Raw genomic sequence first — 17,517 nt, forward strand, 5'->3', positions numbered from 1 at the left:
CCTGGTTGATTCTGTGATTCTGTGATTCTGTGTAACTGGTTTGGGCTACTTTTTGGGTCCATCAACTACAGAGGAAAAAAACATTAGAATAGCTAGAGTTCACACTTCCAGTTTTGAACTCTGTGACTTCTTTTACTTAAACCAGTATTAAAGATTGGTGTTAAAATGATGTAAAATTTGTGTGATTAAGACAAGAATTGTCTAGTCCCCTACAAGAGGAGATGTCTTATTTCTGTGTGAAGTTGTCATTGCAGACTATTCCCCGCAGAACAAGCAGAGATCTAAAGCTCAGATGAATGGCTGTTTTACAGAGCAGGTACTTTCCTTCCAGCTTTATCTTTTTAACCTTTGACATTACTTAGATTAGTCAAAAGCAGTTCAACCCTATTATTTCAGCATACATGATTGTTTTTCTCTATGACAGATTATAGATAGGTTAAATTTTCAAAACTGTTAAGTCCCAGGCTCAAAAGTTACTTGGGCATTTTACAAAATTTAATTTAAATCTTATGGGTTTTTTTTCGTTTCTTAGAATTCTTGCAGATAAGGACCCCAGAGCTGATGCTTCATGTTCAGTTTTATTTTGCACTTAACAGCATTATGAATTTTTTAGAAGAAGTTGCAGCCTACCCAAATAACACTTTGGTCTAGCAATTTAATGTCCTTAGGAATGCACCGAATATCTTAATCACATTCTTCAGTGATATACTACTACCTTTAAAAAAATACCGCTAGGAGAAAATCGCAAGTGTACAAGAGGGAGTTGAAGAATAAAGATGTAACAGTTAAAGAAAAAAAGGGAAACTAAACAAAACCCAAGAAATAAGCTGAGTAGAAAATTAACATTAAAAAGTGTCAAGAAATCAAGAAACAATGTTCCTTTGATAGTATTGCAAGCGTGTGTCTGTATAACTGTATTTATTTTACAGTCCAGTAGTGGGAACCAATTTCTGTGCTCAGTTAAACTGATGGGTTGGTGTGAAACGGTAGACATTTACTGTCACCTAAAAGGGCTTTGCATCAGTTTAACTCTGCTAGTTACTGCACAGCCATAACTGAGTTAAAGCAAGCTCTGAATGTAGAGAAATAGCTACCGCCTGATGTAGTATTGATGGTGTCTTCACAGAAATAAATTGGCCTTGAAACTGTTTTTTGCTGTAAAACACCATTTCAGTCACAGTTTTTTTCCAAGTCACACTAATTAGAAAAGTCATTTAACCATCATTAACAAGGTACATCTTTCCAGAATTGGTTATGAGAGATGTTGTTGTTTCAAAATTTATTTTATATTTGTTACCCATTTTAATAAAATTTAAATAGCAAGTAGGTATGATAGTTCATTAAGATATAAAATGGTCAGATACTCTTATTTTCATTTTAGAATATCATGCTTTTAATTATGTTATTGCTATTTAGTACCAGAAAAACATCTTACTTTCTAGGTCAGTGTTTCATATTTGTCTTTATGATTAAAACAATTTGACATTTTGAATAAAAATATACTAATTTGTTGTATTAATTAAAAATAATGACCTAGAAAAATGCTTCCAAACTAACCTAAAGACGTCAGTGCAGTGAGACATGACAGTTGTGCCGTATTGTCACTATTAATGACATTTTATTAAGCCATGTAAAAATGTACATACAAATGAAAAAAATAAAATTAAGAACAATTTCCTTTTTTAAAACCTCTATATGAAATCTTCAGTCCACCGAAAGGGTCACAGGTACCTGGGGAGACAAAACCAGCTTTTGAAATATTGACATTTCCTGTGAAATGTAAAGGGCAGCTTTTGCACAGGTAGATATTTGTTCTTTTTAAATACATGTTAGCCTTCTGCTGCCGGAGCGGGGAGAGGGCAAGTATGCAAGAGGTGAAATCCTGAAGCCTTTGAAGTTTAGCCATAGATTTTTAATGAGTTTGTTCCCAGGGTTGTTCATTTGTACACATAAACTGCTAATACCATATAGTTAATTAAAAGTATCGCAATTTTCATAAATATGTATATGAAAATTAATGGTCTAGATAAATGAGAAATAATAGATGAAATTATAATAATTATCGCTCCTGAAACCGGTTCAGACACACAGCTCACACTAGTTAGAGACACCAGGTTCTACTCTGTGTCATAGGGCAAAATATCATTGGAGACAAAGTACATAAGCACCAACTGTTTTGTTCCTGAAGAATGCAAAATAAAAACTGAGGAGACCACAGGGCAATAAATGCTGGTTATTTCACTTCCAGTTCTCTATGTTCCTTTTTGGAGATCTCATCACTGAATTTAAGGGTGCAAGAAAGCATCTGCCCTCTGAGAGGACCTCAAAGGCAGCCCTCTTCTCCAAATTAGTAGTAAGCCCTGTTTTAGTGTGTCACAGATCAGTGATGGACACCTATTTCCATTTTAATTTTGGCACTCTAGATTATATTCTAGTTTAAGCCCAAGAAATGAATCAATGGAACACTAATGTGACTTTCCCTAAGTCCAGTGTACCAAAGAAAGTTTCTACATCATCTGCGTCAGCCTGGTTTTGATTTTCGTTGTCAGACAGAGAAATCAATTCCCATCAAGAATCTTCTGTCTAAATTAGATCCCATTATTTTCAGTTTACCTAAACCTGTAGCATGTCCCCTCTCCAGAACTGCACGGTTTCAACGTCTTTCAAAGATACCTGTCAGCCCTCGACGTTTCTTACATTTTGCTATCTTTAACGCTCAGATTCAAAACTGGAAACAGTTCAGTGTTTTACTCTGTATATGGCATTTCAGAACAGTGCAAGTGGCTTTATAGAGCCCTGTCATCCTGCAGACTACTGTTGCGGAGCTGCTGGTCTAGATATTTTGGTCATTAGCAAGAGAAGCTGCTAGTGTCTTGAATTAAAATAGATCTTTGATTTCCCGCTAAGACCTCTAGAAAAGAAATTTACTTCAATTCTTTCATAAAACTTTACAACTTTGTCTTCCCAGTGCAAGCTGGCGCCCTGGTGAGGCTGTCATTTGAAGTGAAGCTGTATCGCAGCCTCTTTTGTTCTCTCCTCGCCTTAGATGCCTGCTTGCTGCCTGCTGCCTTGCCGGAGCAAGCGGGATGACTTGTGGTGACAGCTGTAAAGTTGCGGATGGGAGCGGAGAGAGGGAAAAAAAAGCCCTTGTTCGGTTAGGAGGAGTTTTATATCTCTCTGTTTCCATAACTACACAGAAGGAGAAAAAACATGCTGCTTTCATGCTTGTCTAGATTCAAAATTGCCTCTTGTCATCCTTGCATAGGTTCAGCACCTTTGCGGGTTGGTCTTAGTAGCATTTTTGGATTATGAAATGATTGTGAAATTTGTATCTTGCCTTCCCAGTTGAAATTTTGACTTAATCACCATGTTTTCTGAGGTGTTCCTTTGTTTTCGTTTGTATTTGAAATGTTTTAGCCAAGTCTTATCAACCATCTTCATTATGTGAAAGCCATTCAGCTCTCAAAATAGTTTTTATAAGCTTGCTTAATTCTTAGAGAGCCCATAAATTTAAATACTCATTAAATAAATCTTTGTCCTTTAATCTCAACAGACTTCTTAAAAGTGTCTTATTTTTTTTATTCTGAGTTTGGTAAGGCAGTTCCTTAAACACTTCCTGATAACTCGTTCCTCTATGAATATAAACAACATTTGCAGTTAAATGGTTTCTTACATTATCAGCCAGTCACAGCTCATATTCTCTTGCCATACTGTACAAACTCACTATTCAGGCAACACGGATACTAGGAAGTGACTTTGCTAGGATTTATACAAAAATACTTAGTATTAACAACAATACCTTCCAAAAAGTTTATTTAAAAATAAAGATTTAAAAATCAAAGTTTACCCTATTAAGGGGAAACATGAGTTAGGCAGAAGTGAGGAGGACATTTTACGAAACATTTCCTAAACACTGTTAGACTTTGAAAACTTTACAGTGCTTATAAAATCACAGAATCACAGAATCACAGAATGTTAGGGATTGGAAGGGACCTCGAAAGATCATCTAGTCCAATGATCTAGTCCAATCCCCCTGCCGGAGCAGGATTACCTAGATCATGTCACACAGGAACGCATCCAGGCGGGTTTTGAATGTCTCCAGAGAAGGAGACTCCACAACCTCTCTGGGCAGCCTGTTCCAGTGTTCGGTCACCCTCACCGTAAAGAAGTTTTTCCTCATATTTATGTGGAACCTCCTGTGTTCCAGCTTGCACCTGTTGCCCCTTGTCCTGTCAATGGATGTCACTGAGAAGAGCCTGGCTCCATCCTCATGACACTTGCCCTTTACATATTTATAAACATTAATGAGGTCACCCCTCAGTCTCCTCTTCTCCAAGCTAAAGAGACCCAGCTCCCTCAGCCTCTCCTCATAAGGGAGATGTTCCACTCCCTTAATCATCTTCATGGCTCTGCGCTGGACTCTCTCTAGCAGTTCCCTGTCCTTCTTGAACTGAGGGGCCCAGAACTGGACACAGTATTCCAGATGCGGCCTCACCAGGGCAGAGTAGAGGGGGAGGAGAACCTCTCTTGACCTGCTGACCACACCCCTTCTAATACACCCCAGGATGCCATTGGCCTTCTTGGCCACAAGGGCACACTGCTGGCTCATGGTCATTGCTGTCCACTAGGACCCCCACGTCCCTTTCCCCTACGCTGCTCTCCAACAGGTCTGTCCTCAACTTGTACTGGTACATGGGGTTGTTCTTGCCCAGATGCAGGACTCAGTTATAAAGTCTTTCACATCTTTAGGACAGGTAGAATCTAGAGATTTGAAAATGTTGTAAACAGGGAGATGTTCAAAGGAAATCTGACACAAATTATGTTTTTTTTATCATTTGATACTGGGTTCCTAAAGCTCATGGGGAACAAAAAATAGCTTATTTATCATTTTTTCCAAACCTATAGTCATTTGTGATTCTAAGATAAGTGAACAGCCTTGTATTTAACTATTATAACTACTTCTGTAATCATGAGTGGACATGAGTGCAGCCACCAACACATGCTGAAGGTGCAGAGCAGGGAACCAGTTGTTGCAGCCGAGTTGTTGCATTGCTAACTACCCTGAGGGAGGGCCTAGAGCCGACTGTCAGCATTTTCATTTTTTTATTTTGCAATATTTGATTATACTTGTCTGTTCTGATAGTGTAATGAATCACCGAGACTCATTGTGGAGACACAGTCTGTACCAAAAGAACAGTTCTCTATCACATGAGATGTCCACTGGACCAAGAGATGCTGTCACATGCATTTAACCCAGTGCATAACGTATGCCCGGTACTAAGCCATCCACTGAGTATATAGGCCTAGGTACTTAGATTTAGTACTTTATTATTTAGAGATGATGTATAGTATCTTCTGAAAAGGTGAGATTTCAATGCTGAAGATTTGAGTTGGTTTTATTTGCTTTCATTAGGCATCATATACTGCAGTATGTGAATGCTAGAAAATAAGTGTGTTACTACTGGTCAGTAAAGATGGGTTTATTTCGAAGAATTGTGTTGATTACACTTACAAACATTTTAAGAAAAAACTATGTCCTGCCCCTGATGAAACTGGGCGGCACTGCATTTGTTTACCATGGGCAGAGGAACCCTTCCCCCTTTCTAATTAATGTATATTAAGTGCTTTGAAGTCTTTAATTGTCAGGTTTTACACCTTACAGTTGTTTTTTGGGGTCATTTTTTTTTTTTACTCTAATACGTGCAATTTGTCCTGGATGCATCACTGATTTATTTTCAGAAACCCATCTTTTCTTATTTTCTTATATTGAAAAACAAGCGTTTTGTTTGCCAGCTGTACATATGCACACGTACAGCCTCCCTCATCAGTCACGCATGTGACTGATCGCTGTTAATACACAGCTTTTGTTCTTACACCACCAAAACTGGTCAGCGTTTGACTATTGCTGACCTGTCGGGGAGCCTGTTGATTACGCTATCGGTCTCACAGATGGGTGCTTCTTGTTCAAAGCCTTCAAAAACTAGGAAACGTTTAGCTAATGCCTTGCACTACATGAAGAGATCAAAAAGGTCTAAAAGCTATCTGCTAGTCTTCTGCTACAAGCAATTAGGATAATGCTGAATCCGTCGTAGATCACGTAGTAATAAATATTTTAGCCTTCCCTTAAGTGTGTATTGGTATTCAGGGCTGCTTGCTGGTAAATAAAACAATATCAGAACTAAATTTCTCTTTGAATCTGGGCTATTCTGCGTTTCCAGTGCTCACGGATTTTTTTTTCCCTTCTCTTTCTGTCTGTCTCTCTCTCTCATTTTGTCTCCAGAGAAAATTATTGTCTGCCTGGAAATCAAGTTACAGTGCTAACTGAAATAGTGGCATGTTATATATGGAACAGGGGGCCAGGCTGGCAATTTGCTGGGATCCCCTGGGGTTTGTTTGCCTTGGCCAATATAGAACAGGCTGCAGCCAACTTTATATTTAATTAGGCGTGAAACCTTAAAAAAAAAAAAAAAAACAAAAAAACAGGAGATCCTGATATAGGAAGCAGCATCTGTATCTCAACATCTCAGTGGGTATTTTTATTCTGGATCCTTTGGTCTTGGTGCTTGTCCTTGCATGGATCACAATCTGTGTTGGAAAACAAAAGAGATCATATTATCTCTGAATTTCTTCTCATTCTTTGCATCCATATATGTAATGTAAATGCAGTTCATTTTCAAAGCCAGTCACATACGCTCACTGTGCATTTATAACCCTGTATGATTATGAATTAGCAGGCATGGATACCATAGAAGATTTTACCTTATAAATCTGAGCAGCAAAGGCAATCTAGCCCCCAGACTCCCGTTTTCGTTATTTTATGCATAATTCTGATACCAAAATCTCACCAAAGTTGCATTTAAAGTAGATTTTCTATAAAGCAGGGGTGTAGTTCATCTCTGAATATAGTCAGAAAATATGTTGAAATAGTTCTACAGCCTAATATCGGGAAATACCAACTCTGTAATGTGTGAAGGCATCCTTGAGGTACCTCCTAATGTCAGTTCCAGTGATGATAACAGCTTGAAAATTGGTTTCAAAACATGATACAGTGACTTCCCTGAGTTTTTAATACATTTGGAAAGGCTCCGTTTACACATACAGTTGTAGTTGTCTTCCTCAAGTGAGTAATCACCGCAGCTGACTTTGTTGACCCTTTCTCATCATCATAAGGTGAGAAGAATTTGTCTATGTGAACAACAAAAAAATTTTTAGCTCAATGGGGCATCTCATTGCCAACAACCCTTTGAGTAGAATTGTCATATGCAGCCACAGAGGTGTTGTTCAGTATGGCATTTAAAAATATTTTCCCACTCTCCAGCATCTGTTACTGTTTTCTTTAGCAGCACAGGTGTATAACAGTGTCAACAAGACCAAGATCTAGACAGGCTGGTCTGCACTACAAAGTCCTACTGCCATAGCTGTATCAGCTCCGAGTATGACAACTTCACACCTTGCATTTCACATTGCTGTGCTGACAAAACCCAGCAGAAGATGACTCTCGTTGGCTTTTGTTCAGAGGTTGGTGTAGCTGTGCCAGCAGTGATACCTCTCCATCAGTATATGCTCTGTCTTCACTAGGGTGTGTAGCTGGGTAGCACAGACTCAGTAGGGCACGGCCTACTAGTGCTCCTGTAGTCAGACTTGAGCTTTTCTCAGTTTGTTTTATATGGCTTAAGGGTTTATGAAAGCAAAATATTCAGGACATGGCCACAAGCAGTTGATCATTTTCAGATGCCTTTGAAGCAGGATGGCATCCTGTGGAAACTCTGTAATCAATACAGATTAGGAGAGGAGGGCTGGCCACACCAGCCAGTATCATACAGCAGTATTTTGCATGTCAATCCCGAGCCATTAGCAGCCTTGGCACTTCACAGTACAGAAAGGGAGTGTTTCACCATTTATCTGCCTCCCCCATCTCACCGATAAAAGATGCTTGTATAGGCGAGTCTCAGCTTTGTTATGCCCCCTTCTCCTTCTGCTCATGATGAAGAAATTCAACTGGAATTGAGATCCAAAAGGAAAAAGTGAAAGTATTTATCTGCAAGAGATTCATTCTCACCTTCTGTGCAAAAAAAAAAAAAAAAAAAAAAGTGAGTCTGGTCTCAGCTAATTATCTAATCTCCCTTGCTAATCCCTGGGGAGGGACACTCGTGGTAGTGCATCCTACCTGGCTGAGCACACAGAAGGGGCTGGGTTGTACATGAGACATGCCTCTGTCTCTATTTGACTATGGAGGCAGCCCAGATAACCGGATGTTTAATTTTTAGAGTCCAGGAAGGATACTGAAGATCACAAGATAATATCTGAGAGATCCTCATCTGTTAATGATTCCCACAAGGCTTTGCTCATTCCCCTTTTTATCTATTACTCTTTCCTTTCAGGCCAAAAGAGAATAAGGGACCTATTTCTTGTCCTCAGTCCCAAGTAGGAAGCCATTCTCCAGAAGCATGTGCTTGTCTTCACACCACATGGAAGCTGCCATAGCTGATGATGTATTTGTCAGTTGGGAAATAACTGACCCCCTGCCCGATAGTCACGGGAGACCCTAAGGGATGGTGTTCAGTGGTAGCTGGTCTGCAGTGGCAAGATGCGCCAGGGGAGTGGAGAACAGCCTCAGCCACTGCAACACCAAGCGTGTCTGCATACCTTCATCAGACTGGCCTAATGAGGCAGCTAAGCATTTAGTTGTTATCTCTCTATGCAGCTGCTTCAAGCTACATATTAACAGCACGAGGGCAGATGGAGCAGTTTGTTTAGGACGAGAGCAAAAGGCCTCAAGTTGCACCAGGGGAGGTTTAGGTTGGGTATCAGGAAAAATTCCTTCACGGAAAGGGTTATCAAGCATTGGAACATGCTGCCCAGGGAAGTGGTGGAATCACCATCCCTGGAGGTATTTAAAAGATGTGTAGATGTGGTGCTTAGGGACATGGTTTAGTGGTAGACTTGGTAGTGTTAGGTTAATGGTTGGACTTAATGATCTTAAAGGTCCTTTCCAACCAAAACGATTATATGATTCTATGATTGTGGCGCTCTCTAGGCTTTGAGGTTTACTGTGTGTCTGTGGGCATAGTGGTGAGGAGAAAGAGAGACTTGTCAAAATTGACAAAAAATCATGAGTTCTTGTGTGGTTCAATAGGACAGGTTCACCGTGGTACACATTTTCCCATCACTCGTAACTCCTATTCAACTGCTAGGTCTTTTGCTTCATAATTTAATTTCTTGTAGTTGCACATGCTCTACCACTGTCTACCAAAATGCACAACTGTGGGCAGTGCTGGCACTTACTGATTAAAATGCTTGTTTTGCATAACTAGAGCATAACCTTGGAAATCAATATCTCTTTACTTATTAAGGCAAGAAAGTAATTGGATTTTCCTTCTGGTAACTTTTCGTGGCTCTCCTACATTTTCTGTCCCAGTCATGAAAGCATGCGGTTATCTGGGCAAGCACTGGTGTCTTGCATGTTTTTCACAAGAATAATTAGTGATGTTTCATCAATTAGCCTTTTCAGTTTTGTAATAGGTTAATTTTTCCAACAAATTTTTAAAAACACTGTTTGTAAAAAGTGTTCTTCCATATTTCACAGCTTGTTATATTTTAGCTCTTTCTGTCCCCTCTTTTAAAGCCTTATCTACTAGAATTTAAGTAAAGAGTTCTTTATTAAAAGTGGGAAGAAACCTGAGAGCATCCATTGTGCCACAGGAATGTGCATTAGAGAGGATCTTTGACTGGGTATCCAGTCTCCACTGTGCTTGAAATACAGAATAAATAAACTTAGGGAATAAGTTCCTTGTTCATTTTTATTTCTCATTAAAAGTAATTTTAAAAAATATTAACTGTATAATTTCTGCTCCCTTTATTTGATCTACACAATTACACAATTGTTCTTGGTCCTACATTTGATCCAAGACTTATGGGCTCTTCAGTTTAATTTGTAATTTGTCCATTAATTAAGAGGGAGAAAATGTAGTGTGACAGGTGGAGCTGGGGATGAGGAATCAAAGCTGCTGAGTTCTTCCTGGCTCTGTTACTGACCTGAAGAAAGTCACTTGCACCTTCTGGCCCATATTGTCTCTGGGACTCTCAGTATAATTATGTTTAAATGCCCCCAAGCAATGATATGAAGGCTGATAATGGCAAGATAGAAAGCGCTTTCTTTCACAAGCTCCATAGAGACATTCAGTTGCAGGTTTCAGGTCAAGTCCCCTTTAGGTTCTACCGCTATGTGGCTCATGTAATTATGGAAGAACATGGGGGTGTCTATTGTGTACTTCTTTGTGAAGAAAACATTCAACCAGTCTTTGAGAATGATTTAGCATCGGTAATGATGAAGAAGACAGAAAGGACTGGCTTGGTTTCTGCAGTCCCAACGTGTGTATGCACCTGGGCAGGAAGGAAAATCCCTTGCGCTATGGATGCAAGAGCATTTGCTGTGATTCACTGAGGAGAAGGAACATCAGCGCCCACCCTACTGAAACCTTGAACTTAACTGTCCTTGCACTTCATTTTTACCTGGATCTCTTTAAAAAAAACAAAAAAATCAAATGAGGAAAAAAGCAAACAAAGAAAAAACCCTCTGCAAGAACAAAGAAACCAGAGGAATAAACAACCACTAGGAAATTCCCAGCACATCCCTTTCTGAAGGTTTTAGGAAATTCCATTTGTTGGAGGAAATGTTGAAAATTAGGAGGAGCCCAGAAGAGGGACTAGCAGGAGACAGCTGAGATCATTTTTCACTGCCAGGACTGCACTGTGTTGTCTCTCCTTTTACAACTCATCGGCAGGCATTATTACCTGGTGAAAAAATTTGTTTTGCAACTCATCCTGAGTCCTCATAAATCATTAATGCCTGGCTAAGCACAGTGTGAGCATTACAAATACTCCGAGAATGAGGGCCCGTTCTGATACAACCTTGTGCCCAATGCTAATGCCTGCTAGTTATTTAGTAATACAAAGGAGCCTCAGCGAGGAAGATCGATGAATCAATGCAGTCTCCTGACTTCCTTCTCCTATCCACCTGCCTCTTCTCTTTCTAGTTCAGAAACTGAGCTACAAAAAATACAGGACTGTTTGTAGTCATCTCTCTGTGGAGGGCACTATGACAAGTCAAGGGGGCAAGGAGGGAACTTTGGCCTCTGAATAGTTATAGGAAAAAGAGGACCTTCAGTTTCTGGTTATGGCTTGTTCTGATTTCTGTTCTTTTATGAGCCACATTGCACCACTGCTCCAGACCTGTGTTTTCTGGTTTGCATCCCTTAATGAATGCACGCAGTATAAAGCACACTAAAATGTGTAAAGAGCACAGATAGACACTGTGCCCAGGAACTGCAGGACTGGATGTAATTAAAGGGTACTCAGTAAAGTCCAAGTAATTAGCCCATTATCTGGGGGAGCCATCTAGGGACTCACATGCTCAAACCAGCTCTTACAACACCAGAGATAGCACAGAGAGCACAGCAGCCATAACTGCAGTGACTGAACTTTGGGTCTTGTCATTCAGCGATCTCGGCCATAATTGTGAGTTCACGGATGGTCTCTACTACCCTGCTTACCCTGAGCCCACCTCCAAAAACCCCCAGCCCATTCAGAGTGCAACTAAACTCTGTTTCCTTTCCTCTCCTCTCCTCTCCTGGGGCACAGGATCCATCTATGTGGTTGCTATTCATACAGTTGTGCTCTTTGAACACTAAGAATAATTCATCGTGAACTTTAAAAGGAGGAAATGGAATGAGGTGAGATGAAGATTGACCCCTTGTGTAAGTGTAATCTTAAACTTGTATGATTTAGTCTTGGCTGGAGCCCTTGTCTTGAAAGGCTTCTGCAAGGAAGATTGTAAAGGGCTGCCACTGCTACTAGAGAAAAGGATCTTGAATAGGAACTTAGGAAAAGTGCAAAAGGGGATGGAGGACAGTAGTTGAGCCAATTTGAAAAGGGGAATGACAGAAAGCAAAAGTGAAATTAAGTAGGGGATAAGAGAGCATCAGGAAGTTTAGAAGGAAAAGTAACTGTCTTTAAGGCATTAAATGACAGAAAATTAGTTAGGAGGAAAATGTAGCTGCTGAAAGTGAAAGTGGGAAAATGGACCAAGGCAGAAAAAAAAAAGTCGTTCTTATGTGAAAAGGGACGGAAAAATACTTCCTCCACAATCGCCTCCAAAAATACGCAGCTCAGAAAGCACCTGGTGCTGGTCCTGTGAAACCAAAGACCTTAGTCACTTTAACCCTAAATCAGGTAAAATACCCCGTGTCCAAAGCATCCTTGGTCTTTAACTGAGGCCTGAAGCGTTCATGGTCATGTCAGACTTTAGGCACCACACCTCCAGCAAAAGACTGAAACTTCCCTGCAGAAGAGTGAATATTCGGATCTCGTTTTAAGTTTTGCTCGAAATGTATCATTTTACTGTAGCTCTGATGAATCTGTTAAAAATAGTCCCTGCTATAGCACCCACAGGACAGAGTGGTTTATTTTCCCCTGTTATAGATCTGACACAAGCCTGCTGTTATTTCTGCGCCTTCTCTAACGATCTGCTTGCTCTCTGGAGAGCACTGACCCTTTTCAGCACAGAATAATTAGCCTCTCAGACACTACTGTGTTTCTATTAAATAGACATAAATGTGCAAGGTGACATTTATTTACTTAGGCCTGAAAAATGTGCACCACAGATGTTGGGGCTTGGGAGAACATGAGTTTCTTTTCATGCAGCAGTTGTATATTTGCATGCTTTCGTGTTGTTTAACCATTAGTGCTTCGCTGAAATTATTCCTGTTGAGTTTCACTGGGGAAGCAGGAGAGTGCAAAGATTATTTGGGTCTTCATTTCACTGTAAAGCCTTTTGGCGATGCTTTGGCAGCCCAGTGCCCGAGCCTGACAGTGGCATTAACGCAGTTATAGTAACACACTCTTCAGGTCCCTTTTACTTTGGATAGGGAGGGACTCCATCTAAAGAACTGTTGTTGATTTACAGATCTGTCTGAAGAAGAATGTGTTCAGGGTGTTATGCTGAGAAAATGAGAACCTTGACCTATTGCAAACATAAAATAAAACCAAAATCCTTTAGTATTAAAAATCAGCTCTTTTATCATCTTGATCACTGGCTTCTGAACCGCCAGACTATTGCCCAGGTGAAAAGTGTATTATTCATCTTGGTAGCCACTTTGGTCTGCAAAGTTGGAGGGAAGTCTGACCCTTAAAAGTCTAGCCAGCATATAAAACATGCAGGTTGCTTAGTAGTTCACATTCACACATGAAGACATGACATGCTATTATTTCATTCTGTTAGTACCGATAGGCTTTATAAAAGGAGGCCTCACGCAAGGTAGGTGCTTCATTGCAGGATGGAAACACTTTCCTGGGTTATTTTAATCATTATGATTCTTTCATGATGTGTGAAAGTTGATTGTTGCTGTAAATGAAGCCATTGAAGGCTAAAAAGTGAAAATGCTGTGATGGTAAAAATCCTTGGAGTGCAAAAAATGGGAATTGCTATAAAAGGCAGTAATTTATTCTCTGCGTGAGATTATTTTTTGTCATAAGGATGCTTTTAAGCTAATTCTGAAAAATATACAATTGCAGTCTATATAGCTGAGCTATATGGCAAGACGCACTAATAATCTGGCTAATTTTTTATGCACTGTAATTTATATATTATTTAGAAGTACTATTATTCTGTTAACTGAGAGGCTTAACACATTTTTACTATGTTAAGGATAAGTTATTTTTGCAGGTTTTGTGGTTTTATTATTTTGACCCATATCCAGTTCATATTGCATCATAATACCATGTTTTTACCAATATTATCCTAGTATGTTCAAAACTTATTTGCATTTGGATAGAAATTCATTAGCTCTTGATTTTAATTATAACAAATTATTTTAACTTTTCTGTGATAATGCATTCTCTGTGTTTCTGATTTGCTGATGCTGAAATATTTTGTTTTCGTTTTTAACCCTTCCAAATTTAGGATTGTTTTTGCTTTTTTTCTGTATATATATTTCAGTTGTTTAGACCTACTGGTTCCTGCTTTTTCTTTTTCTTTTTTTAATATGTTATGTTCGTAACTTCTGACTGTCTTGTGTTGAGCCAATCTTACCGACAAAAGTATCAGTTGTTTCCTGTTTCTCTACTTCTTTACAAAAAAAAATGAAAAGTAAAAAGTAAAAATAAAAAACTCTTAATGGGAACCCTGGCACTGTCTGTCTTCTCTGTTCTGCAGAAATGTTGAAGGAGTTGAACCAGCAACGCAGAGCGAAAGAGTTTACAGACCTGAAAATTATTGTTGAAGGCAAAGAGTTTGAAGTCCACCAAAATGTTCTAGCTTCCTGCAGCTTGTATTTCAAGGACCTGATTAAAAGGTTTGCCTTCCTTCCAGCTGTGATCTGCTCTGTTCTTTTGTAGGGCGCATTTGTGTCGCTTTTTTTTCCTCCCCTCTCTTGCAGGTTTATGAAGATTGAATCTCCTGTCACAGAGCCAGTAGCCATTCTTTCCACCTCCTCTGAATGTATTTCCAAACTGAGACTCAGACCCATTCGTTACACATCTGACTCGTACAGTGTAATTATTTCTGATCAGTACAGGCCGGTTTTGGCCGAAGAAAGTGTTCCACAACTGAGAGATCTAAGATTTAAAATCAACTGCTAATGGTGATTCAGACCACAACTAAAAACTGTTGCTGTCGATGTTTTCAAGGGACTCCATCACATACGACAGAAGTCTGTCCTTCGGGCTACAATAAGCCGTCAGCGTCCTGGTGAACGATGCTGAGGCATCGTGCTAATAAAGCATTTTGAGTGCCGTAATCCCTTCACCCTGAAATCTTTGTTAGATGCTTTTGTGTGCCTTTTACGGGCAAAGGGATTGATATTTTTATTATTTGGGGACCTGAAAAAGAAAAAAAAAAGACAATTGATTAATTTCTCTAGAAAAGATTGGAAATAAGATGATTTTCTGGTCAAAATATAGCTCAGTCCGTATGTTAGACTAAGGGTAGTTTTTTCCTACAAACACTCTAGCTTGGGGTAGGTACAATATGTGCATTTTCTAAGCATCATGTCTCCACCTTCGCATTTTCCCCCCTCTGTTTCTAGCTGATTGATTCTAAACAGTGCATGATAATCTTTTTTTTCCGTTACATTGATTTTTCAATTTGTATGCTTCATATACTTCCATAGGAATAAATGGGTACTCTCATATTATTAGTAAGTTAGAGTAGCAAGTAGGGAGAAAAAAAAACATGAGGATAACTTTCATTTTTCTCTCAATCATCAGCAAATTAATGCAGCTGCTGATTTTGCCTTGCAGTATTTTCCTGAGCAGACTGAGCCTGGACTGTGCTAAAAAATGGGATTAAAGAACATTTTGCTTGCTTCAAATCCTGTATTTAAATTTTGCCAACTAACACGATAGTGACTGTATTTTATTTCAGGATGTCATATTGGCTGGTATCTCCTTTCAGTGTATTATGTCCTTTTGCACAAAGCTGGTTTTATAATTATGGATATATATTACATTTCTATGATATAACTGTGCTGACTGCCTTATCAATTATTCATAAAAAATATGTTGGCCTAGGAAGCATGTCTTTTCCCCTCTGTAAATCTAATGATTGCTAGCTGTAGCTATGCCAGATCTCTCCTGTCCTTTCTCTTCTGTCTGCTCATTATCATTTAATTGTTAAGGCTACAGTGTATGCTTTTTAGGGCGATAAGGAATAGAGTCTATTGGGAAAGAAAAATCTTAGAATCAGCTTACAGAAATCCAATAACTGACTGGCCAAAGACTGTCATTTAGATTTTGCTGTGAAGACATCTGTGTGCAGAAGTCACCAGGCAGCATCTATTTCTAGAAGCACACTGACGAATGTTTCTGCTTTATTATTTAGTTATCAAATGGAGATATACTTTAGATTGAACACTGCTCTGATATGAACTCATTTTAAACAAATAGAAAAAAAAAAACCTTTTTAAATGCTCTGAAAAGAGACTGTGAAAGCAAAACCCCTAGGTTTCAGCATTTATTGTCTTTCAGCAGCTCACACGGGCTCACATGCAGTACAAGAAAAAATTAGTGAAAGGTTTAGCCCATTTGCCAACCTCACCACTTTTTGCCTTCTTTCACATCATCAGCAGCAATATATATTCCAGAGGTCGATTTGTGTCCACAGTCAGGTCTCTCCATCCCAATTGTCTCCCATATATAACCTCGGTTGCACACATGTAACCTTGATGCAGGCTAATGGAGTTGCACAGGTGTATCCAAGGCAAAAATACCTTTATTATTGATGATAATGCTTGAATAGGGAAAAATCCAGCTTGATGTCTAGTTGAGTTTGCAAAACTGTCAGGTGAGAAAAATAAATATTCACCTGTAAACTGAGCAAATGTGTCTTTGCGAGATGATAAACTCAGGGCTATGGGGTGGAATTTCTAAAGACTTGCTTTTTAGAGGATACTTGCAGTGTAAAGCCTAGTCCTTTTAGAAACCCCGTGAAGTCAATGAAAGTCAAGGACTCAAGTTGCAAGAGGCATTCAATATTTTGTAGGATCATGCCCTTAATAATACAGAATCATTATAGTTCACAGAGTCAGTATGTTTATAAATACAATATGTCTAGAACCCTCTCCTGATATTTGTTAGCAGCTCCTTTGAGATATTGTTTAAAGCTTTATGTGATTTATATTGCACTCGTTGCGTTGTTATAGAAATGAAAACAAGAAATGGCAGTTTTTCTTAAAGAATAAAAGAGGTCTCTTTATACTAAATATAATATAAAGGCCATTTCAGTCACAGAATCGTCTTGGTTGGAAAGGACCTCTAAGATCATCGAGTCCAACCATTAACCTAACACTACCAAGTCAACCACTAAACAATATCCCTAAGCACTACATCTACTCGTCTTTTAAATAACTCCAGAGATGGTGACTCCAGTGCATGCTAGAGTTAAACTCTAATGCCATTCCAACCGAGGGCACCGATGGGTCACCAGAAACGTCAATGAGAAGATGATGTATTCAGGAAGGTGCTATGTGCATCCATATGAACATGCAGAAAAAGGATATCTTTCAGAGTATTTACTTCAGCTATTCTTTGCCACAGGCTAGTTCTTGTTAACCTCATGTTCTGCCATTGATTCCACTGTGTGTTCGAGTTGGTATCTGATGGTAGAATAACAAGTAGTGTCTCAAAAGAATAAAAGGGAAATGTTCAAAACCAAATAAGATCAATTATCCCTTCCTCAAAACAAACAAAATATAGACAAAAAGCATAATAGAACTAGAGTTATTGCCTACCTTGAGGAAGGCTATTTGATGAGAATTAGTCACAGCAGGGAAAAAAATATGTTATTTTTATTACACTGTAGTGAAAAGATGATAACCAGGTTTGATTGACCAAAACAATTCTGAAGTTATTTATTATTTATGAAACAAATTTGGTAATGAGAGCGCATTTTGAAACCCCCTTAATTTCTCAGTAAATGGTTAATCCTGCAATGTGCTGAGCATTCTGGTCCTCCTCCAGAAA

At 39.0% G+C, this 17,517-nt stretch overlaps 1 protein-coding gene across 1 annotated transcript in view; it reads left to right on the top strand.

Moving 5' to 3' along the window:
* KLHL29 (kelch like family member 29) overlaps positions 1–17,517 on the top strand; it is a 146,233-nt gene that overhangs the window by 57,159 nt on the left and 71,557 nt on the right. The window contains exon 3 of the mRNA XM_068404314.1: positions 14,213–14,351. Within this exon, the coding sequence (XP_068260415.1) occupies positions 14,213–14,351 (139 nt within the window). The remainder of the gene's footprint in view (positions 1–14,212; positions 14,352–17,517) is intronic.

This window comes from Nyctibius grandis, chromosome 1 (assembly GCF_013368605.1).
Source record: "Nyctibius grandis isolate bNycGra1 chromosome 1, bNycGra1.pri, whole genome shotgun sequence".
NCBI lineage: Eukaryota > Metazoa > Chordata > Aves > Nyctibiiformes > Nyctibiidae > Nyctibius > Nyctibius grandis.